At 37.7% G+C, this 24,799-nt stretch overlaps 1 protein-coding gene and 1 long non-coding RNA gene across 2 annotated transcripts; both read left to right on the plus strand.

Annotated features, from left to right (window-relative positions):
• Positions 1–632: 632 nt before the first annotated feature.
• LOC143723364 (uncharacterized) lies at positions 633–1,980 on the plus strand. The gene is made up of 3 exons (XR_013197093.1): positions 633–714; positions 839–909; positions 1,913–1,980. It is a non-coding gene; the product is annotated as an uncharacterized LOC143723364 (long non-coding RNA).
• A 14,278-nt stretch (positions 1,981–16,258) lies between these two features.
• Positions 16,259–24,381, plus strand: gpbar1 (G protein-coupled bile acid receptor 1). Its single transcript, XM_077215300.1, has 4 exons — positions 16,259–16,309; positions 17,913–18,432; positions 19,632–19,820; positions 21,971–24,381. The coding sequence occupies exon 4, from the start codon at positions 22,034–22,036 to the stop codon at positions 23,054–23,056; it is 1,023 nt and encodes a 340-aa protein (XP_077071415.1). The 5' UTR covers positions 16,259–16,309; positions 17,913–18,432; positions 19,632–19,820; positions 21,971–22,033; the 3' UTR covers positions 23,057–24,381.
• Positions 24,382–24,799: the final 418 nt, after the last annotated feature.

Consider the following 24,799-nt stretch of genomic DNA (forward strand, 5'->3'; position numbering starts at 1 on the left):
GTTTGTGTTTGTGCTTTTTCATTATTTTTTAGACATATTGCTCATAAATTCCCCAAGGTGTGACGTGCTTCAGTTTATAAATTATGACAGTAACTGAAATCATCTTTATCATTTGCGTTTCAGGCCAATGTGTGCCTTCATTATCAGCTTATTAAGAGACATGAGATTCCTGATGAGCAGATTGTGGTGATGATGTATGATGACATCGCTGACAATCCAAAGTGAGTAATTTGTCAAAGCTTTTGAGTATCATGTGTTTAGTTGATCTCAATCTTCTGTGCTAAACATACTGCTATAGTGCGGGGACAACAGTGTAACGGAGACGCATTTCTGGGGTTTGTTAAAAGCAAAGCAAAATGGGAAAAAGATCAAAAATGCATGATACCATAGAATTTGCATGACTCTCCAAAAGAGGAAGAAAATAGAGAGATTGATTACGGAAGACAGAAGAGAGAAAGATGTAAAATCGACCGTCACTTCCTCAGACATGCATTACAAACACCCTCATAACAGCATTTGCTAGCAATCTTTGCCAGATTTAATAATTATAGAAACACGTCATCACAGAAGTGTCGATAAGATTGTTGGAGCTGACTGCGTTTAAACACTTAACTTTTCTTCACTGCCTGCAGTAACTTGAAATCTGGAGAAATTGTCAGTTTAATTGATGGTTTAGACGTGTATCCAGGAGTTCCAAAGGACTACACTGGAAAGGTAATATTTGTTTTGTTTTGACATGGTAACATGTTTAGTTTTGTTTTGATGTTTTTATTCCATATCTGTGCACAATTATAACTTTCAACAATAATTATTAATTATGACAATTATGATCTTATAGGATGTGACCCCAGAGAACTTCCTGGCTGCTCTTCGAGGGGATAAGAGCACGGGCAAAAAAGTCATAGACAGGTTTGTTTGTCTGTAAAGAAGAAACGTTCAATGATATCAATATGTCATGTTATTAATTATTAATATTATTAATACCTTCACTTTTGTGCAGTTAATTAAGGGCCAACTACTGAATGTGAGGAAGCAGCACAGGTGCTTAGAGTTGTAACTTTCAATCTGAAATCACATACTTCCCTGAATATCTCTCTCTTTCTTTATATGACTTTCTAAGTCACAGGGCTGGAGCCGATCCCAGTTTCCTAGGCTGGAGTCTGGGGAAAGCCTGGACAGATAGCCAGTACTAAATATAAAGCAAAAAGTAGTATGTGACAAAAGAAGTTTACAGAACTCATAAAAGAGTTGGCAAAAAGTCACCAGATTACCTACTTCTTCCGGTGAGATTCTAGTTTCGTCAAAAATCTCACACTCTCTTGAGTTTTTTTTTTTTTTGTAATAAGTAATTACTTCATGACCGCTAAAAAAGTATGCTCTAGTATTAGTGTGAAGTATTAATGTAATCTGTACGTACTACATTCACCATGTTGTCATTATCATGTGACCTAACAGCATCAGCTGCGTCGCTTCACACGAGAGATTTATGAATGGTGGTGATGTCACACAACGCTAGCATGTCATTGTGATAAGGACAACATGGCAAATGTAGTATGTATGGATTATTAAATTCGTACTACACACACTCCTACTATAAAGAACATACTTTTTTAGCGGTCAAAAAATAATCAATTATTCAAAATTACCAACTTAGGAGAGTATGCGATTTCAGACGCAGCCAATTTTAATTAGGCCTAGGTGACCACACAACCAACTGGTCAAAAAGTAGTTGTTTCACGTTATAAATAATTCTATATGCGGATTTTAGAAACCACTTTGCCTACAATTATCACTAGGGATGCTATGTACAATGAAATAACTGTATTCAGTGATTGGCCCTGTAATTGCTGCTTGCAGCTCATGTGAATTTGCAGTTAAAATGAAGTACCATTATTATTTTCATTTAATGCAGTGGAAAATATGACAACATATACATCTACATGACCGGTTTGGGACAAGAAGGCGCATTTCAGTTTCCTGAGAAGGCAGTAAGTATAAAAAGATGCAAGAGATTATCAGAATGGACATGATATATGGTATATTTATAATGAAGAGCCAAACATATTATGATATAAAAATGCCAATTCTCTACTCTCAATAGTGTAGCAATGTATGAAGCTCACAGCTCTCAGTTAATTCACTTTTAAACCAAGCAGTTTTCTGTCTACTAACTTGAATATAAGCAAAATATATGGGGAACATTTTCACCCTCATGCAAAACTCCCAATCGCACAGATTCCTATGGGAAAGAAATTCTGGGCACAAAATTTCTCAGAAAAACAATAAATGTTAAGGAATCTTATCTGAACATGAAAAAATAGAATAATAGAATAAAAAGCAAAAACTAGCATCACCTTTATAAGAGTATCTATGGATACACAATTGACAAAACGTACAACAATTTTATTTAATTTTTTCAATTTATTATTATTTATTTATTTGCTTTTAATGGTTGTTTATAGGTGATCATCTCAAAAATGACTTTATTTACCCAGTATGAAATGGTAATTTCAGGGAATAAAACGATTAATACAAGATTTTGCATGGAAATAAGGATAAGGAAATAGGAACTTTTGTGTTTAATCTGATAACCTGCTGACTTCATGACCATTAATCCTTGTTTTATGACAGCTTTCTCCTGATGATCTCATTGGAACAATCAAGGACATGCATAAAGGAAATCAATTTTCAAAGGTATGTATTCAGTAATGTTCACATGATTTTTAAGTATTATAAACATGATTTTATTATATATATATAATAAATGCAGTTTAAATGTTTTTGATCGGTAAGATTTTTTGTTTTTTAGAAATAGTCTCTTCTGCTCATGCCTTCATGCCTTTATTTGATTTTTTTTTTTTTAAACAGTAATATTGTGAAATATTATTTCAAAATTAAACAGCTGTTTTCTATGTGAATATATAGTAAAGTGTAATTTATTCCTGTGATCAAAACTGAATTTTCAGCATTACTCCAGTCCTCAGTGTCACATGATCCTTCAGAAATCATTCTAATATGCTGATTTGATGCTTAAGAAACATTTCTCATTATTATCAATGTTGAAAACAGTTAATTAAATTTTTTATTACAGGATTATTTGATGAATAGGAAGTTCAAAAGAACAGCATTTATCTGAAATAGAAATCTTTGTAACATGTAACAACAAACAAAAGTTTGGGGTCAATAAGATTTTTTCTTTTAAATAAAAGAAATCATACTTTTATTCATAATGGAATAATTAAATGTATCAAAAGTTTTGAATGTATAATGTTACAAAAAACAAATCTAGCCTAGAAATCTAGACTCCCCTTAACGGCAGCAAAATTTATTTAACATCCTGATATAGGTCTGGCATGCCAGGCTACATCAATTCAGCATATTAGAATGATTTCTGAAGGATCGTGTGACACTGAAGATTAGAGTAATGATGCAGAAAAGAGAGAGAGAGAGAGAGAGAGAGAGAGAGAGAGAGAGAGAGAGAGAGAGAGAGAGAGAGAGAGAGAGAATTTGTTTTGTTTTTTAAATCCTCTTCGACCTTCCTTACTTAATAAATCCCAATCTTAAATTCAGACCTTGCGATTATTTTTCCTCTTCTATTTCTAGCAGGTCCATCTTACCCTACAGTCACATTATTAGGCCTTTTCACAACTGCTACTGCAAGCTTTTGAAAGGGGCAATAAAACAAAAACCTGTAGTGATATAAGACCGCTTAATGAAGGGAATGAGTCGATTTATTTTTAAATATCTCACTATTTCCTCATCATGTTTATGTGCTGCAGATGGTGATATACATGGACAGCGATTACTCTGGATCGATGTTCGAAGAACTTCCCAAGGATGTAGACGGTAAGATGCTATATGAAAACCACAACTAATGGTCCTACATCATTTGTAAACAGAGTCACACTAGTTTTTGATTTGAAAGTTGTGTGTATAACAATAATCCATTTTCTGTCACCCAGTCTTTGCGTTGACTTCATGTCACAAATATATCGAAAACACTCCCACTGATTACGATGAAAAGAGGAAAGTCTACCTCTCTGATTTATTCTCAAGTACTTGGTTGAAGCACCTTAACGAGGTATGTGTTTTCTGTCAGTGAACTTGCAAATTGCATTTGAAGGTTAACATTCTGATCTAATTACAGCCAATAAGTAAACATGACAAATGTGTGTATTTGTCTTTATATTCACAGGTTGACTTTACTCAAGACACATTCCATGAACTGGTAAAGACTAAACAACCTACTCACATTGATGGAACCTGCCCCTGCCAGTTTGGGAACAAGGTATTAAAAATTCAAAAACTTTATACAATAAGAACTTAAGTTATTATTTAAATTATTTGAATATAACAGGATATGAACACGTGTGTGTGTGTGTGTGTGTGTGTGTGTGTGTGTGTGTGTGTGTGTGTGTGTGTGTGTGTGTGTGTGTGTGTGTGTGTGTGTGTGTGTGTGTGTGTGTGTGTGTGTGTGTGTGTACATATCTATATATCTATCTATCTATATATATATATTCACAAGATCCATGAATATTGTACTTTTTTCTAAATTGGTTTCTGTTCATTTTTCTTTTCTTTAGGAAATCACTAAATGTCACCTCAGTGAATTTCTGCAAAAATGAACACCCAATAAGCTGTTCAAACCTTGTTCAAGAAAACATCCAGCTGAGGCTCATGCAAATGATCAGAGTAATTCTGATGACCTTTTGTACTAGTTTCTTGTTTCAGACTTAGGTTTATGATTAAAATTAAATTGATTGCAAAATAGCATACACTATCATTTAAAGGTTTCTGGTTTGGGGTTGATGTTTTTTCTTCTTCTTATGTTCTTCTTTTTTTTTTTCTCTTATAATATTATGTTCACCAAGGCTGCATTTGTTTGATCAAAAATAGAACCTAAAAAAATATTATTGTGAAATATTGTACCAAAAACTAAATAAAACTGGGAATAAGATCAAAAATCCAGTGATTGTGTGTGTTATTTTATGTATGTGCATGGATTTTACAGCTTCTTTATTTGTGACTTCACCTTCTAATTTGCTTATTTAATAAGTTTCACTCACTACAAACAGATGCAGAAAATCATGCATGAAAATCACACAAAGTGCACACATGTACAGTAGATAGAAGTGATTTATTGGACTGGCCTGTACAAATTTCAGACCTGAACTTCACTGAACACATTCGGGAATGGGATGGTAATTTAAATGCATGGATTTGAAATTTGTGGTGTTTAAAAGCTCACTTTCACACAAGTGTGCTGTGACTTTAAATATGCTGTATATCGACACATAATGTCTTGCTAACAGTGATTGTGTTGCTGAAATGACCTGTTCACTATTAGAACAACTATAAAACCTGATTACAACAGAATTCCTGGAAGACACGCATGCTCTAAATAACAACTTGATGGCATCATTTGTGTCTTTTACACCTGTGATAAATTACAAAGCAAAACTGATTTTGTCCTAAATATATCATAACAGATATAAACTGTATGAAATACATTAATTATTTCAAATATTATCCTTTAGAAGAGATACAGTACTAGTCAAAAGTTTGTGGCCTAAAGGCTTATGCTCAACTCCTTGAATTTAGTTAGAAAAATGTGATTTAAGAGCAAAGGCAGATGCAATCATATCCAGACAGGTGAATTTGAAGAAGTTTAAATATATGCTAAGTAAGCTTTGATTTAACTTTTCTTAAATGTAGGGAAAATAGCAATAATATAAAAATTAGTGATATTGCTCAAACATTTGATTCTTGCCATGTTGATATTTCTCAAACTTTCAGGTTTGTGCATTAGGCATTAAACTTCTGCAATCAATTGTACCCAAACCACAGACTCTTATTCAAACATTCAGACTGCAAAGTGACTTTGAGTCTCTGTTGATTTTGATATTTGCATCACATAACCAGTTCCATATGTATGGCTCTTTCTGATGTAGTAAACTTGCTTGGTAGCTCACACATTGTGCTGCATTCACACCATGTCGTAATTTCGAGATGACGACATGTAACGTTCTATTCTAAAATCTTCAAGTCCTCGAATTGGGAATTATGCATCAATAATTACTCGTCAAACTCACTACTCTAACACAGACCCAGGTCATCAGCATGGTTTCATCTCTCTTACCCAATTCTCAGTGCCATTTGAGTTCAGTTTAGAATCAATGCAAAAATAAAATAGAGTGTAATCAGTCGCACAGAACTCATTCAGTAAATACACAGCTAAACAGATGCGTTTTGAGTCTGGATTTGAATGTGACTAGTGTAGGAGCACATCTCTTCTGGAAGCTATTTAAGCAGATAGCTAAAAGCAGACTCTCCTTGCTTAGAGTGAACCCTTGGTATTTCTAGCTGATGTGAGCCTAATGATCTGAGTGATATGTTAAGTTTATATTCAGTGAGCATATCTGCAATGTATTGAGGTCTTAGGCCAATGGGGGATTTATATACCAGTATTAATACTTTAAAATCAATCCTAAATGTTTTTTTATTTTTATTTTTTATTTAACCTTTATTTAACCAGGTGAGCACATTGAGAATACTTTCTCATTTACAATGGCGACCTGGCCAAGATAAAAAGCGTCGAGGTACAAAAAACATAAGTTACACATGTAATTACAAGACAAAGAAGTACACAGTAAACATAGACAATTAATATGTAATATGCAGATCCGCAGATCAGACATTTACAATTTTGTACAAAGAATGCAATAATACAACAACAACAAAAATCGGCTTAGCATGTACAATGGTCAGACAATAAATTTGCTAACAATAATTTAAAAGTGGTTAATGGGACAATGGATTCAAGCTTCAAAGATTTTTGAAGTGTATTCCAATTATTAGCAGCAGAGAACGTGAAGGAAAGGCGGCCAAAAGAAGTACGAGCTTTAGTAGCCATCAGAGTGATACCTGCTTGAATGAAGGTTCATAGGGATTGCTCTGGAAATTAATGATCTTAGATAGGGTGGGGTATTACACAGTAAACATTTGTAAATGAGATGATACCAATGTTTTTGACGCCGGGAATGTAGTGAAGGCCAGCCGATTAAACTGTAGAGGTTGCAATGGTGGGTGTTAGATGGAGCATTGGTGACAAAACGGATGGCACTATGGTTTACGACATCCAGTTTCCTAAGGAGAGAATTTGAAGCGGTTCTATAAATAACATGACCAAAGTCAATAATTGGAAGGATAGTAATTTTCACAGCGGCAAGTTTGGCTAGGAAAGTGAAGGAGGCTTTATTACAAAATAAAAAGCCAATCCTAGATTTAATTTTAGCTTGGAGCTGATTGATATATAGGTCTGGAAAGAGAGTGAGGAGTCTAACCAGACCCCTAGGTATTTATAGTTGTCTACCTGCTCTATTGCATGCAGACCCATCTAGTGTCGTGATGCTTGTTGAACAGTCAGGTACAGTGTGAGATCAATTGAAAAACATAAATTTAGTTGTGCTAGAAATTAAAAGCAATTGAAGGGAACGGAAAGAGAATTGTATATTATTAAAGCTTTCTTAGAGGTTTTTTAACACAGTGTCCAACACCGGGTCAGACGTATAAAGAAAGGTGTCATCTGCGAGGTGGATCATAGAGCCACCTGCAGCAAGAGCAACATCATTGATATATGCAGAAAATAAAGTTGGCCCGAGGATTGAACCCTGAGGCACCCCCATTTCCAGAGGACTGGAAAGTAGGCCCTCTGACTTAAAGCTGCAGTAGGGAGTTTTGAGAAAATGTTGACTTAGCCTGAAAATTTGAACAAGCACAACTTACAGGTCCAACCCCCTTGCTCTCTGCTGCGCTACAGCCCTCCCTCCACAGCTCCTCCCCCACAGCGGAGCCTGCCGTGAACGCGCAGGCTAGTAAGCAGGACCACCGATGACGGCGGATTATAAACAGTTATGGAACATTCACTAATAGGGACGAAACATCAACAATATGCTTTACATTGACTATGGCCTGCCCATACTTTGACTACAAACTTGGTCCTCAAATCATTATGTATTTTGCAATACATGAAACTTTATAAGGTTGCACTCTTTCTATAAGTTATAGCTACTAAGATAACGTTAAAGGATTAGTTCACTTTTAAAAAAAACTTTTGCTGATAATTTACTCACCCCCATGTCATCCAAGATGTCCATGTCTTTCTTTCTTCAGTCGAAAAGAAATGAAGGTTTTTGATGAAAACATTCCAGGCTTCTTTCTCCATATAATGGACTTCAATAGGACACAAACGTTTCGAGGACCAAATGACAGTTTCAGCGCAGCTTCAAAGGGTTTTAAACGATACCAGACGATGAATAAGGGTCTTATCTTCACAGAAACATGGTTAAACAGCGGAATACCGGACAACGCTATTGAGCTAGCGGGACGCCATACATTCCGGGCGGAAAGAACATTAGATGGCTCCGGTAAGACCAGAGGTGGTGGATTGTGCATTTACATTAACAAAGCTTGGTGCACAAACTCTGCTATTGTTGGGAGACATTGTTCAGCTAACCTTGAGTTTCTCATGGTTAAATGTAGACCGTTTTATCTACCGCGGGAGTTCACTTCCACTATTATCACAGCAGCCTATATTCCCCCGGATGCTGATGCCAAGTTTGCTAAGAAAGAACTTCACGCAACCATCAGTAAACAACAGACCGTCCACCCGGAAGCTGCGTTTATTGTTGCGGGTGATTTTAATCATTCAAACTTAAAGTCAGTGCTACCGAAATTTCACCAGCATGTTTCATGTCACACCAGAGGAAACAAAACTTTAGACCATGTTTACACAAGCATGGCTGGAGCTTATGTCGCGACACCCCTCCCCCACCTGGGACAGTCAGACCACCTTTCTTTGTTCCTCACGCCCAAGTATGCACCTCTCATCAATCGCGTGAAGCCATCAGTGAAGACCATCAAGGTGTGGCCTGCGGGGGCAGATTTCTCACTCCAGGAAAGGTTTCTACACACTGACTGGAGTATGTTTGCCTCTCACACCAGTGACTCTCACACGGACATTGACTGCTACACCTCCTCTGTACTGGATTATATTAATACCACCATTGACAGTGTTATAACCCAGAAGCAGATCACCACATACCCAAATCAGAAGCCATGGATGAACAGGGAAGTGCGACTCCTATTGAAGACACGCAACACTGCCTTCAGATCAGGAGATGCACAAGCCTATAGCACTTCCAGAGCAAATCTGAAAAGGGGCATCAAAGAGGCCAAGCACTGCTACAAGCTTAAGATAGAGGGACACTTTTCCAACGCTGACCCTCGACGCATGTGGCAGGGCATTCAGGCCTTCAGTGACTACAAACCCACTCACTCCACCTCCGCACCCACTGATGTCAACTTCCTGAACGAGCTAAATGACTTTTATGCTCGCTTTGAAAGAGACAACAGTGAAACTGCCACCAAGCTCAAATCCCCAGCAGACCACCCGCCAATCACACTCTCCTCCACAGATGTCTGCAAGGCACTGAGCAGGATCAGCGGGCACAAGGCTGCTGGACCAGACAACATCCCTGGACGCGTACTCAGGGCATGTGCGGAGCAGCTCGCTGGGGTTTTTACAGACATTTTCAACCTGTCTCTTGCCCAAGCAGCAGTACCAACATGCTTTAAATGCACTTCCATTGTGCCAGTGCCAAAACACTCCAGCCCGAAGTGCCTTAACGCCTTTGAGCGGCTGGTCCTGGCACACCTAAAAGACTCTCTACCATCCACATTGGACTCACATCAGTTTGCCTACCGTAGCAATAGGAGCACAGAGGATGCAGTTTCCATGGCACTGCACTCTGTGCTCACACATCTGGACAAAAAGAACACCTATGCACGCATGCTGTTTGTTGACTTCAGTTCAGCATTCAACACTGTCATCCCAACTAAGCTAATAGCCAAACTTGGAGATCTGGGCATCAACACCTCCACGTGCAACTGGATTTTGGACTTTTTGACCAACAGACCCCAGAATGTTCGATCTGGCTCCACCTGCTCCACGTCCATTACACTCAACACTGGTGTACCACAGGGCTGTGTGCTAAGCCCGTTTCTCTACTCCCTCTTCACCTCCGACTGCAAGCCTGTGTACGGATCTAATTCCATCGTCAAGTTTGCGGACGACACTACGGTGATTGGTCTCATCAGCAACAGCAATGAGACTGCCTATAGGGAGGAGATCAAGCACCTGGCCACATGGTGCACTGAAAATAACCAGCTCCTCAACACCACCAAAACGAAGGAGCTCATCGTGGACTTCAGAAAAGAGTCAAGAGGCACACACGACACCTTCCACATCAATGGAATGGCTGTTGAGCGTGTCTCCAGTTTCAAGTTCTTGGGAATCCACATCTCGGCGGACATGTCCTGGACAACCAACACCTCCTGCCTGGTCAGGAAGGCTCACCAGCGCCTTTTCTTCCTGAGGACACTGAGGAAGAATCAGCTTTCCTCGACTATCCTGGTGAACTTCTACCGCTGTGCAATAGAAAGCATCCTGACCAACTGTGCTACATCATGGAGAAAGCTGTATTGGCTCAATTACAAACTTTTCTGTCAAACAATTCAATCAATGAAGTTTTTCAATCTGGCTTTAAAGTTTTACATAGCACCGAATCTGCTTTTTCAAAAGTCCTAAATGATATATATCTTATCACAGATTCTGGTAAACCTTTGGCTCTGGTCCTCTTAGATCTAAGTGCTGCTTTTGACTTAGTTGACCACAGCATTCTTTTGTCACGCCTGGAGTCTTGTGTGGGACTTCGTGGGTCTGTCTTACAGTGGTTTCACTCTTATCTGTCAGATAGATGTTTTACTGTACAGTTAGGACAATATTCATCCTCCAATAAGCAGCTTGGTTGTGGTGTCCCTCAGGGATCAATCCTTGGGCCTGTGTTATTTTCTTTATATTTGCTCCCTCTGGCTGCTATTTTTAAAAAACATGGTGTCTCGTTTCATTTTTACGCCGACGATACCCAACTTTACCTTCCCTTGCAACGCAATAATGAATCTTCTCTTCAGCCGCTGTTAGATTGCCTGAATGATCTTAAGTCATGGCTGTCAAACAATTTTCTACACTTAAATGAAAACAAATCGGAGTTTATGTTGTTCGGCCCCAATGAAAACTGTGTTTTTAACTTTGATCTTGGCCCTCTTACCCCGTACAAAACAAAGTGTGCCAGGAATCTGGGCTTCCTATTTGACACTAGTTTTAAATTTGATAAACAGATTTGTGCTGTTGTTAAGTCATGCTTTTATCAACTGCGCCTTCTCAGTAAAGTAAAGTCCATTCTATCAAGAAGTAATTTAGAAATAGCTATTCATGCGTTCGTTACTTCTAGGCTTGACTACTGTAATTCTTTGTATTATGGCATTTCTCAGGCATCAATCTCCCGTCTGCAGATGGTTCAAAACCCAGCTGCTCGACTGCTTGAAGGGAAGCGTAAGTTCGATCACATAACTCCTATTTTAATGTCTCTGCACTGGCTTCCGGTTAAGTATAGGATAGAGTTCAAAATTGTATTATTCGTCTACAAAGCTTTTAACAATCTAGCACCGCAATACCTAACTGATCTCTTGGTACCGTATACCCCTTCTAGAAACCTGAGATCCATTGACCATGGCCTTCTAACTGTCCCTAAAGTAAAATTAAAAAAACGTGGTGACCGCGCCTTTGCCGCTGCTGGACCGAGGCTGTGGAACAGCCTTCCTCTGTCTATTAGGCATGCTCCATCTATCTCCACTTTTAAAACTCAGCTTAAGACTTATTTGTTCTCTTTGGCTTTTAACACTATATAGCTACCTTCTGTTTGAAAATGAATGTTTATTGATTACCTATTTTTGTTTGTATTCATAAATGCTAGGTCTGTGTGTCTTTTATTCTGTGTAAAGCACTTTGGTCAACCTTGGTTGTGTCGTAAATGTGCTCTATAAATAAATGATTGATTGATTGGTATGGGAGCTGTTCTGTTGCAGAGCGCAAGGCACTGCAGCGGGTGGTGAAAACCGCCGTCCTCTCCGTCCTCTCACCCAGCCCACAGACTGTTTTCTCTACTGCCCTCCGGCAGGCGTTTCAGGTGCCTCCGGACCAGGACCAGCAGACTAAAGAACAGCTTTTTCCCCAGAGCTGTCTCTTTACTGAACTCTAACCCTCACTGATCCCACTCCCCTCATATACTGATAATCTCTCCTCTCCCTCCTCACACCTAACTCCATTTTGTTATTGGCTATTTGTTATTTGCAATGCTATAATGTTAATTTGCACTGCTGACTATTATCATAGTAACAACTGTTTACATATGCATCTTGCACTACTCACCTGACTAGAATATCAATTTGCACTGCCGACTGTTTATTTACAGTACCAATTGTTTACATATACATTTGCAATACCGTACTTTAACTGTAATATGCAATTACTTTCCATTGCACTTTTACTCGGATAGCTTCTGTCCAACTTAATTTGCACTACTTTAAATCCATTGTTATAATGCTCATTTAGCCTTACTTATTACATATATCTATCTGAAAATCCTGTTTATAGTAATAACCATCTGTTTATTATGCTCACATTCTGTATATTATCAAATTCTATATATATCACATTAGTATACTAAGCTCACATTCTGTTTATAGTAATAGCCATCTGTATATATATTCATAGTACACATTCACCTGTAAACTCTGTTTATAGTAATACTCATCTGTATATTATGTTCATTGTACATATCTGTAAAAATTCTGTTTATAGTAATAGCCATCTGTATATTATATTCAGTACATATCTAGCTATATTTATTCAGTACATATCCATGTACTGCACTTACGGAACCATTGTATATCCTGCACTTGCTGCTATTGCACTTCTGGTTAGACCCAAACTGCATTTCGTTGCCTTGTACCTGTACTTGTGTAATGACAATAAAGTTGAATCTAATCTAATCTAATCTTATCTAGTGAAACGATCGGTTATTTCAAAAATAAATAAAAAACTTTAAGTTTTATAAGCACAAATGCTCGCCTTGCTCTGTTCTGTGATGCACGTTCGTAATCCTGTTCGAACTCGTTCATCAAAATGAACAAATCTTTTTTCGAGTCATTTCATGCGTTGAATGAATGAAATGACTCGAAAAAAGATTCGTTCATTTGGATGAACAAGTTTGAACAGGAGAGTCACGAACGACGGTACGCGCTCGCGCTGTGCAAGAGAGGGGTGATCAGTGCGTACACGAGCGTGATTGACACTGCTAAGACATTCCTCCTGGCTCTGATTGGTTGTTTCTGACCGGGAGCGGTGTATTTCTGCAAATGGCAGTAGGACCACAGGGAGGAGCCAGAGGAGCTTGATTTTTTTCACAGATTATCTGTCTCATATTCTACTTTCAGGACATAATGACAGTTTTAACAAATATTTGTTTACAAAAGTTACCTACTGGAGCTTTAACACATTGAAACCTGTCAGAAAAATAATTTGTGAACCAAGCAAGGCAATCATTTGAGAAACCTTTAATCTATCAATTAGAATGTTGTGATTGACGGAATCAAAGGCCTTGGCCAGGTCAATAAATACTGCTGCCCAATAGTGTCTTTGATCAATAAAGCAGAAATCCTAAATGTAACTGGGAGCCAATGTAATGACCTGAGGACTGGTATGATATGTTCATTTTCTGGTTCTGCTCAGAATTCTGGCAGCTTCACCAGCTTAAGTTCAGACTCACAGCCTCACTTTCATTCATACCGTGGAATGCGTCTTCCAAAGGCAGCATTTTTTAAAGTTTTTGGACGCAGCCCTTATTCAGAGCAGCACAGGGCATCAAGGCCCGTCCGAATCCAATGTCAGCTTCACTTCCTGTTTCCTGAGACTGATTTTTGAGGCATTATATATCCTTCGCTGCCTTTAATATCGCACAATCGCATTCCATTTAGTGACAGTTGAGCTAGAAAAATAAAGATGGCATCTGAAAGTTGGTCAGTTTGTGTGTAAATGTAAAGAAAAATTGTATTGGAGTAACTTCCGTGAAACAGTAAACAAGCATTTTGTAAAACGGTACAATGAGATGACATTATTCTACTCACCCTTTAAAAGTGCAAAAGCAACAAATTACTACAACGGACCACGAATAACCTCAAAAGATCGATTCTTTCAACAGCTATTAGCCTATAATAGGGATGTGTTACATATCACTGTAGTAGGCTGATATATGTCTATATTGCCTTAATCAAAATGTTCATTAACTGGAACATTGAGTGATAATATTTTCAAGTGATTTCTATCATTTTGACAGACATTAAGTATTGTATTTACCTGCTTTTGAAACGTAAACTCACTTGGTTCCCTCAGATGGTTTTAACCACGGCTCTAGATGGTGCTGTACTCAATCTATCCACCAGATGGTGCTGTACACTCATCAAAATTACTTCCTTCACTCAAAACTGCCTTCAAATAAATTTCCAAAAATGTTTCAGATGCTTTGGGTATAAAGTCTATTAAATAACCAACCACTATTAGAAATAAATACAAATTTTCACTAATTAGATCAATGTACTTTATTGTAAAAATCTCTGGCATAAAAAGGTTTGATGTTAATATTATCACAGATGTGATATCGTTATCAGAAAATGGGGGTTAATTCTATAACTTGTGTGTCCTCCAGCCAACAACCATCTACACACGCAATACACATTCACATGCAATACAGGGAAGTGCAACCCACTACAAACAGACATTACAGTGTAGTATCTTGTAAACAAATAATTGAAGCATACGGTGTACACACTGCCAACATGTGATTTAAAGACAACGGTAGGATATATTGTTTCTGCACTCGTGAATATTTTGTATGATGGGTTTTTTATAGTAATTACTTAGTTTTGTGTTTGTCAAACGGATATATCCTACTGCAAAAAGCCATGGTAAAGTCATTTGGCTGCCGTGAAGTGCTTGGCCTTTACCCTATTTCCTGCTTTTAATGCTTGTCACTGAGGCATTTGGCATGTATAAAATTTGTAGTTAAACATTTTTCTCATTTTATAGCTCCTGGGCATATATTTACTACAGAGGTCCACTGAAAAAGCTACTGGGAAGAAAAATAGGCTTTATGAGAAGAGATCATCAACCTTTGTGCTCCTGGCGTTTCTGAGGCCAAACACACACGGTAACTCTGTGTTGTCCAACTTGTCTTAATTTTTTTTTTTTTTTTTTTTTATAAATGTCAACTTTTTCTAACTACTTTCAAATAAATGCTGTTCTTTAAAACTTTCTATTCATCAAAGGATCATGAATAATAATGTGTCACGGTTTCCACAAAAATATGAAAGTATACATGAAACGGAAGTTGCGATTGTCTTTTCTTCCCTATAATTATCCAACAAGGATAACTATAGTTATCTCGAACAAGAAAAAAAAAAGGACGGGACTTGATTTTGTCCATCAGGAATCATTGGATGGTTGTGGTTTGCAATTGGTCGATATCACGCGAGGGACAGGTTGTCCCGCCCTCGCGCCAGTAGACACATCATCTGAACTCAGAAAGGTATGGAAAAAACGGATTCTACCCTAAATTAATTTTTATTAAAGTTCGGGAGGATCACGTTCAGATAATTAAACCTAATTAAACAATTAAAGAGCACATTAATCAACCCAATCAACGAGTTAAGATGTCAAGAAGACTTACCTCTGTTCGTTGACAGTTTAACTGCATCACTCCACCACCCCATCTGATCACTTCTAGTCTTAACTCTTACAACAACCGGGGGGAATACTCTGGGTTCGGGCCAAATATTCCGAGCCCGCAGCCCTGCCCTGGACAGCATTCCAAATACACATAATCTTTACTCGGTTAATTTGATGTAAGTGTGAACTCGTGAAAGGAACGTTGTTAGGCTTACTGTGGTAGTCGGTTACATTACAGTACATCAGATTTCACTTATCACGTGAAGACAGTAAGGAGAGATAGCGGCTCCCTGATACCCGCAAATGATATACAATATAGGCTAATTACCCAACTGTATATTTGCAAGAGTACGATATTTATTTTTTTCTCCCCTCATGTTTTTTTCTATCACCATGTCCCTTTAGGGGCTAGAATGCATCATTTAATTTTTTAAACATAGAATTCTAAATTGTGAGTGTAAGTTTGCCACGGAAAAGCACCATTTAATTAAAAAAAAATATCTATTTACAAATAACCTTTCAAAAGGATAGTTTAATTTACTCACCATCATGTTATTCCAAACCTGTATTCAAACTAACTTCTTTTGTGTTTCACAGAAAACAGAAATGAAAACAATATTTACATTTGTGGGTGAACTATCCCTTTAAATGGGCATTCGGCAACTATTTCAACTTAATAAAACCGTTTAGAAATCATTTGGATGGTTTAATAACCTGTTCTGGTGAGAATGGGGACTTTCCCCGCTCCCCCAAACGTTCCCAGGCGGAAAACCAACCTTGCAACATGAGGATTAACCCTAGACAGTAAAAGAAATGGAAACAGTGACCCCATTGATTTCAGAGGAGAAGACTGAAGCCCAATTATTGCACTTCCTGTCTGATGGCTGAGCGACTGCGCAGGCTCAAACTGAGCTTGACGACAGTCTGACAGTTGTACATCTTCTAGTAGCTGTGCCAAGACAAATCTGAATCACCTAATTCCTCAAAAACGTTGTTGAAATATTTTGTCCCGTTGCTTTTATGGACTCTCTATCTATGGGCTTCTCCCTTGACTTTATGCCTCTATGTCCCCCCGATTGCCTCATAGACAGTAAAAGATTGCCTGCGAGCTTCTCCTCCTGTCTATACGGTAATGTCTCTATTGTGCGACAGAAAGTCGTGTGGTAATGACGCAATCGTTAGCCTATTTTTACAAAAACGGCTTCTACGGGGCCATAACGTAAGATACAAAGTAATGGAGCCTTTTATACATTGTCGTGTTTCTTTAGAAATAAATAATGGACAAATTAAGTTTTTGGACGCCTCAGATATAAAGTTATTCGCTGTCAAAGTGACGCCAAAATGAATGGGAGTCAATGGAATGCTAATGGCGGCTCCCGCGAGGCTTCAGTTTCCGGCTGATGGATTACCTCCTTGGGATTAACGTCCCGGTAAATTGGAAATAGGAAGTCTCGTGAGAAGCGAGAACAAACGAGAAACACAAACTGCTTTACGGCAATTCGACATAAACACACACGCCACCCTCAATGTGTATGATGTATTACCCATAGATATCCATAATAAAGGCTAGATGTCTTACGGCGGAGTCTCTATCGTCATCACCGGCGGCCATCTTGTCACAGGCAAGCTTTCTGGCAGGCTCTGTGGTACCTGATGTAAGGTGAGAACACAAATACTCTTATCTCGCTGAAATCTTGGCAAATTTGGAAACGGTTTGGTTTCTTACTATCGTTATTAATGTGGCTATAATACTGGATGTTTACATAATTCATACATAATTATTCATAAGTGTGCAGTGTCATACTTACATCTCTGACGTTTATAACGAACCAAACCGTTTGAAAATTGGTAGAAAATTGAGCAAGTCATGGTTATTTAAAAAGTACATGCACCATAAAACACAATGTTACGAGTGAGCGAGCTGCCTGTGACAAGATGGCCGCCAGGTGCTGACGTCGACCTCCATTGGCCAGCAGCGCGGACGAGACATCTAGCCTTTATCATGGATATCTATGGTATTACCCACCTCGGTAGACACAGCTTCACACGATAAAGTCGGCCGGCTCCGATAATAACAAATCCACATGAGCAGCGGTAGAAAGGGGGAGAAGGGTGCCGCAAGTGAGTTTTTTTACGACATTGTTGTGAAATATACGCCTCACAGCTGTAGGGGGAGCTCGTTGAGAAAACATGCGACAACAAAAATGAAAATCAGCGAAGAAATAGCTAGAGTTGCCGAATGCCCCTTTAAGAGCTTTGCATGTTCTCACATGGCCAAAAATATACTTCCAACAATCATGCAAGTTTGGAAACCGTTTGTTATGTGGCCATAACTCTTTCTGTCCAGGTGTCTGGACAACTCTGACATCAGATGAGCGATGTCTTCCATCCATAGCGGTTTCACTTCTGACCACTCAGGAAAACAGCCACAGAATGTCCAAGTGTCCATTTCCTGTCCCTCATCCCACAATGTGTATTTAATTACGTAACACAGGCCTTTCCTTTTATGTGTTTTTCCTAGGTCTGTGTGTGTTTGTGCGTTTCTGCACTTGTGACGCTGCGTATCTCAGTGATGAGGCCATCCGAGGGGAACCTTTGGAAAATGACACAGAGGCTGATAGATGTGTTTGCTGTGGCACCAGGCAAAGCAAGCCTGACTGCCGCCCGCCTGCTTTTTCTCAGCAAACTGAATGTTGTTCACAAGCATCACTGCTGTTAGAGTACAGTAGAGACCTTACAAACTATGTACAGTAAGTAAAGCATATTTGGATGTATCTAAGGTCTAAAGGATTTCAAGCATTTAAAATTGTGTCATCTTTTTCTCAGCCTAATGTTGTTTTGTTTTGTTAAATTTAATCTGAAAGGTTTGAAGTCACTGAAAGCAATTGCCATTTTGTATGTCACAAGTAAACAATAACCTAATTTTTCATATCATATAGCTTCGGAAGACTTGAAATATTGTGCACGGCTACACTTTATGATACTTCAATGGTGTACTTTTGTCCCTTTTGGAAGTATACACTACCGTTCAAACATTTGGGGTCTGTTAGTTTTTTTTTTTTTTAAAGGAATTATTTCTTTTATTCAAAAAGGATGCATTAAATTAATCAAATGTGATAGTAAAGACGTTTATAATGTTGCAAAAGAGTTCTATTTAAAATAAACTTGTTCTTTTCATCAGGGAATCCTGGGGGAAAATGTATTTGAATATACAGTTTCCACAAAAATCAGTTTTCAACATTGATAATAATAATAATAATAATAATAATTATAGTTTATAATAATAGTTTATAGTTTATATAATAATAGTTTATAATAATAGTTCTTGAGCAGCAAATCAGCATATTAGAATGATTTCTGAGGGATTGTGACACTGAAGACATTAGTGATGCTGAAAATTCAGCATTGATCCCAGGAATAAATTACATTTATTCCTTTATTTTAAATTATAATAATATTTCACAATATTAGTGTTTTTACTGTATTTTTGATCAAACAAATCCAGCCTTAGTGAGCATAAGAGACATCTTTCTAAAACTTTTGAACAGTAGTGTAAATCCCCATCTACTTTCATTGTAAATTAGAAATGAACAGCTCATACATTTTTCTCATTTTGTGTTTCGCAGAAGAAAAAATAAATTACAGGCTTGGAATAACATAAGGATAATAGCCTAAATGACAAATTGTTCCTTTTTGTGTAATATCATTTTAAATGTTAGAGTATATTCTACTGCATAGTAGTAGTACAAATGTTATGTGCAACACTCTCTTTTTAGTTTATACTTGTTGTACAAAATACCCCTTCAATGTAATTAAACTATTTTTTATGATAGAAATATACAATTAGATATCAGCATCGCATGTTTCCATGCCTCCCACATCTATCTCATAAATCGAGTGTAAACTGTTGCTTCCTGAGTTGAAATACCTCTCTTGTGATGCTTCACAGCCGAAGTCAGAATGAGGTCACTGTCCCTTTAAGAAGCATCCTGCTGACTACTGTGAACAACTCCGATCTCAGTCCGCAAATGCTGGTGTGGGGAGAGGAACACAGAAGAGTTCACTTGTGAGAGAACCTGATCACACACATGGCTGGAACATCTTATGCGAGTCTACTGTATGAAGATTAACATGTAAGGTGAGTGTTTGACAGACATGTTTCTTTTAGTTTCACTGCCTCATTTCAAGTGTAGGGCCTACTGGGAAACAAAAGTCTGATTACACTACTTAAATTTCATTTTTTTATTCAAAAGAAAATTTTGTATTACAACTAGGGATGCACATATATCGGCCACCATATCGGTACGGGCTGATATATGTTCTTTTATAATGTTATTGTTGTCGGGCTGATAAGAAAATGTGGCCAATATTAAAGCTGATAAATAATAAATTATTTCCCTCAGCTAAGACACTTCAGATGTGCAGTGTTCACAATGAGGGATTTGAATTGCTTGAAATATGATTGGAATCACGTCAAAAAAGAAAATACTGTGAAGTGCAACATGTGCAGCGCAAGTCTGTCATAGGCTACATAAAATTATAATGATAACAAAACATTATAATTGTGTGCTTTGGACATGGCTTTTAATGTTTAAACTTTTATTTTTGTAACCAGGCTTGGATTTATATATATTGGGCAATATATTGGTTATTGGCTTTTTAAATATAAAGAATTGTCGGCATCGGCCACATTTTTCATATCTGTACATCCCTACAAATTATATTATCAACGTAATAATTTGAGTTAAAAAATCAGAATGGCTTACTATTTGTAATATTTCACTTTTATATCTGTAATTGTTATCAATGTAATATGATTATATTTTTCGTGGTGATTTCTAGTGAGTGAATCATTATCTTCAAGGGAAAAGTAAAATTAAAGACCAAATTCAACAGAAAGCATCACTGAACTTCAGTGCATTTATACCTTGAATGAGAAGGAAAGTTTGCTTGGTGCAAGTGATGGACATTTGATAGCGGTCATGCCACCATTGTTTAATGCAAATGGAAACATGAATCTATATGAATATTTAAACATTAGCCAGATGCAATTGTGCAGGACTGGCTTTCATGACCTAAAAAAAGGTTAACATGTTCTCTAATACTTTGGGGTCATGCAGCTTTGGTTGTGGTTTGTATCTGTATTCTCTGTCTTTACTGCGTCAACTCCAGCATTAGAAGTAGAGTCATTTTAAGTGAGAACTCTGCATCATGATAAAGAAACATCCAGTGGAAAGGTCAAATACTAAAAAAAAGTATTGAATTCAAACTGATCAGATGTTAAAGGCATGAAAATTCCCTCATTTTGACCCTCATATAGTTCCAAAACCATATGCTGTTTTTTAGCAGAATCTTTCAGCAATTTCACAGCTTCGCTGGCGAGAAAGATCTAGACAGTGACTATACACTATACTATACACAAACTCAAAGAGACAGTGATTATACACTATACTATACACAAACAAAAAAGAGTTGATGGAAGATTTATTTTTGTGTTCTATAGCAATAATAATGATTAATAATTTGTTACATTTATATAGCACTTTTTTAGGTACTCAAAGTGCTTTTACATATGGAAGGGGCAAACTCCTCAACTATCACCAATGTGCAGCATCACCTGGATGATGCGACGGCAGCCATATTGCGCCAGAACGCCCACCACACACCAGCTTACTGGTGGAGAGGAGGCAGTGATGAAGCCAATCAGTATACAGTATATGGGGATGATCAGGAGGACATGATGATAGAAGCCAATGGGCAAAATTGGCCAGGACACAGTGTTGTTATTGTTAACTACTGTAAAACATTGACGTTAATTGGAATAATTTAAACGTTAACATAAGTAATAAAGAATATTAAAAATCTAAACTGTATTAAAATGTCTAAAGCTAAAACAAAAATTACTAAAAACTAAATTGAAATATAAAAAAATGACAAACAAAACACAATTACTAAAACTTTAAAATGAAAATATAAAAAATAAAGACTAATTCATATTTAAAAATGGTACAGTAATGACATTAGAAAAAACACTACCACAGAAATAAATAAAAGCATATGAATTTGAAATTAAATGGAGGTGAGTTAATCATGAGAGTTTTCATTTTTTGTGTGACCTATTCCTTTAATTAATATCAGGTGGGTCAGATGTTAATTCTCATTCTGTCTTATATAAAAGGGAAGTAAAACAAACTGGTAGCACTGAGATGAATGATTATGTCTCCAAGCAACTGAACTGATATAATAGGCAAGACCTGTTTGTTTACTATATTTTACTTATGTTTTCAGGACTCTCTCTGTGGATGGAGAAGGTTTAGCCTGGTTTAATCCAGTGGGGAACAGCTCTCCATCATGGATGACAAGCTGAACAAAGAGAAACTGATCTTCTATCTGACAGTTCCACTCTCTTCAATCATCATCTTCTCCAACCTCTTCATTATCATAGGCATCGCCTGTAACCGGCAGCTGCACAACACCCCAAACTACTTCTTCTTGAGTCTGCTGGTGGCCGACTTGTGCACGGGCATCACCCTGCCTTTCATTCCCCGCATGACACTCGACCGGAATCTGGACTTCAAGCATTGTTTGGTCATGTACATCTTCCCCAACTTTCTGTTCTTGTCGTTCCTCTTCAATCTGGTGATGGTGCATTACGAGCGCTACCTGTGTATCGTCAGCCCGCTCCACCACAGCCAGTTCTGGGTTCACCGCTGCTTTCCCTTGGCCTTATTAATAGTTTGGCTCCCGCCGTTGCTATACGCATCCCTCCCTGCTTTTGGATGGAATAATTGGGTGGAACCCAATGCCAACAAGAGCTCCAACCCAAACCAGACGTTATTTAGATCAACCACAGTTGGTAACACATCCAAAGAGGAGGAGGTTTGCTCCTACAAACAGGTTTTTCCCAAGGCCTTCATTTATCTGGAAGTGTGCGGACTGGTTCTGCCGGCCATGCTGTCCATCGCGGGCATGATGGGACGGGTGTTGTGGATCGCACACAAGCAGCTGCAGAACATCTGCAAGATCCACCGGGCCGTGGACCGTCTTCAGCAGCAGCAGCCGACGGACCACGAGCAGCAGCTTAACCTGCGTTACGCCAAATGCGTGGCCGCCGTGTCCCTCACGTTCTTGGTCTGCTGGGTGCCGTATATCATCTACCAACTCATGTCCGTGACGGCTCTGCAGAGCGGGGTGAGCTTGTCAAGCTCCTCTCTGTACATCATCATGTCCTGTACGGGAATCGGGAGCATGGCCGTCATTCCGCTGATACTGGGACTGGCCAACAAGCAGTACACTGAGCCCATCCGCATGGTGATGCGCAAACTGAGAAACCGCTGGAGAGGAGGACAGAACAACAGAGATATTGCACTTTGACGAGTGGACAATAAGGCATAGGACGTTTCAATTGAATGTGTAAATGAATGTTCTGTCATGCATTAAAGGCTTTATATAAACTAGTTTAAAAGTTTGGAGTCGGTAAGATCTCTTATGCTCATAAAGGCTACATTTATTTGAACAAAAATACAGTAAAAACAGTAATAATGTGAAATATTATTACAATTTAAAAGAACTGTTTTATATGTGAATAGATTTAAAATTGTAATTTATTCCTGTAATGCAAAGCATCATTCCAGACTTCAGTGTCACATGATCCCACAGAAATCATTCTAATATGATGATTTGATGCTCAAGAAACATTGTTATTATCAATGTTGAAAGCAGTTGTGCTGCTTAATATTTTGAAACCAGGATACATTTTTTTCAGGATACTTTGATGAGTAGAAAGTCCAAAAGAACAGCATTTATTTGAAATACAAACATTTTTTGTAACGTTATAAATGTCTTTACATTCACTTTTGTTCAATTTAATGTGTCCTTCCTGAATAAAAGTAATTTCTTTTCTTTTTTATCTTACAGACCCCAAACTTTTGAAATGTATTGTAAAAGAACAAAAAAACTATTAGTTAGTTATCACATCTATTTATCCTCAACAAGTTTGTCATTTTGACCCGGGATGTATGGCAGAGAGTTTTGTGTTGCCACTGAAAATCGTACATGTCATCTTGTACATTTATTTTTATGCCTTGGCTTGCAAACTTAAATGTTCAGTTTTCTGTGATGTGTTCTACGTTGTTGTTGCAAATTGTGCTTATTTGTAGCCTGGGAAAACCCAGATGAACTTCTGGCAAATTTAGATTTGCTCTGCAAGTTAGTCTGGCGAAGAGCCCATTCAAGCTCATTTCCAAACTTTCCAAATCGAGGCACCAATCAAAAACGTTGAGGCGGGCTTTACAAGCTGACGATCGATCTGGTTGGTTTTAAGGTCTATCCAATTGCGCCCTGAGACATATGAGCGACGTCCGTTGATGACGCCCCTTTGGAAGTGAGCTGTGAATGAACCTTCCCCGGACCCTAACTCAGTTACGACTGAGAAGGGTCTGGTTTTATCCAGGCTATAGCTGATTTGTCACCAAGATAACAAAAATGTCATACTGATGGAAACATCAGTAAAAATATGTTGAAAACTACAAACCAGTTAATAATGTTTCATGCTGTAAAAATGTGTTTATGAATTTACGGAATGATATTATAGCTGTATATTTAAGCACATTCTTAATTTTGTACAACAAAAAAAAAACTGGAGGGATTTTGTCTTGTTTTTAAATAAAATTAAAGGGTTAGTTTCCCCAAAATAAAAATGGGGAATTAATTACTCATTAATTACTCACCCTCATGTTGTTCCAAACCCACAAGACTTTCATTCATCTTCAGAACACAAATGAAGATCTTTTTAATGAAATCTGAGAGATTTCTGTCCCTCTATTGACAGCTACTCAACTAATACTTCAAGCTCCAGAAAAGTAATAAAGACATTTACTAAATATTATTCTCCAACACACGTTCATGAGAGTTGACATTGTTGTGTGAACGCGCAATTATTATTTTTTTTGAAAATAAAGTGGTAAATTATGTTTTTGCCCAAACAAAGCACTCGTTTCACTTCATAAAATGTATTTTATCTATTCATAAAATTATCTATCTATCTATCTCTTTCATTACAAATTGAGGACAGTAAGCTAAAACATATTTGTTTATCATATTCATAATCTAAACATT

Source organism: Siphateles boraxobius, unplaced genomic scaffold, assembly GCF_051911475.1.
Source record: "Siphateles boraxobius isolate OS27281-9 unplaced genomic scaffold, OSU_SipBor_1 7, whole genome shotgun sequence".
NCBI lineage: Eukaryota > Metazoa > Chordata > Actinopteri > Cypriniformes > Leuciscidae > Siphateles > Siphateles boraxobius.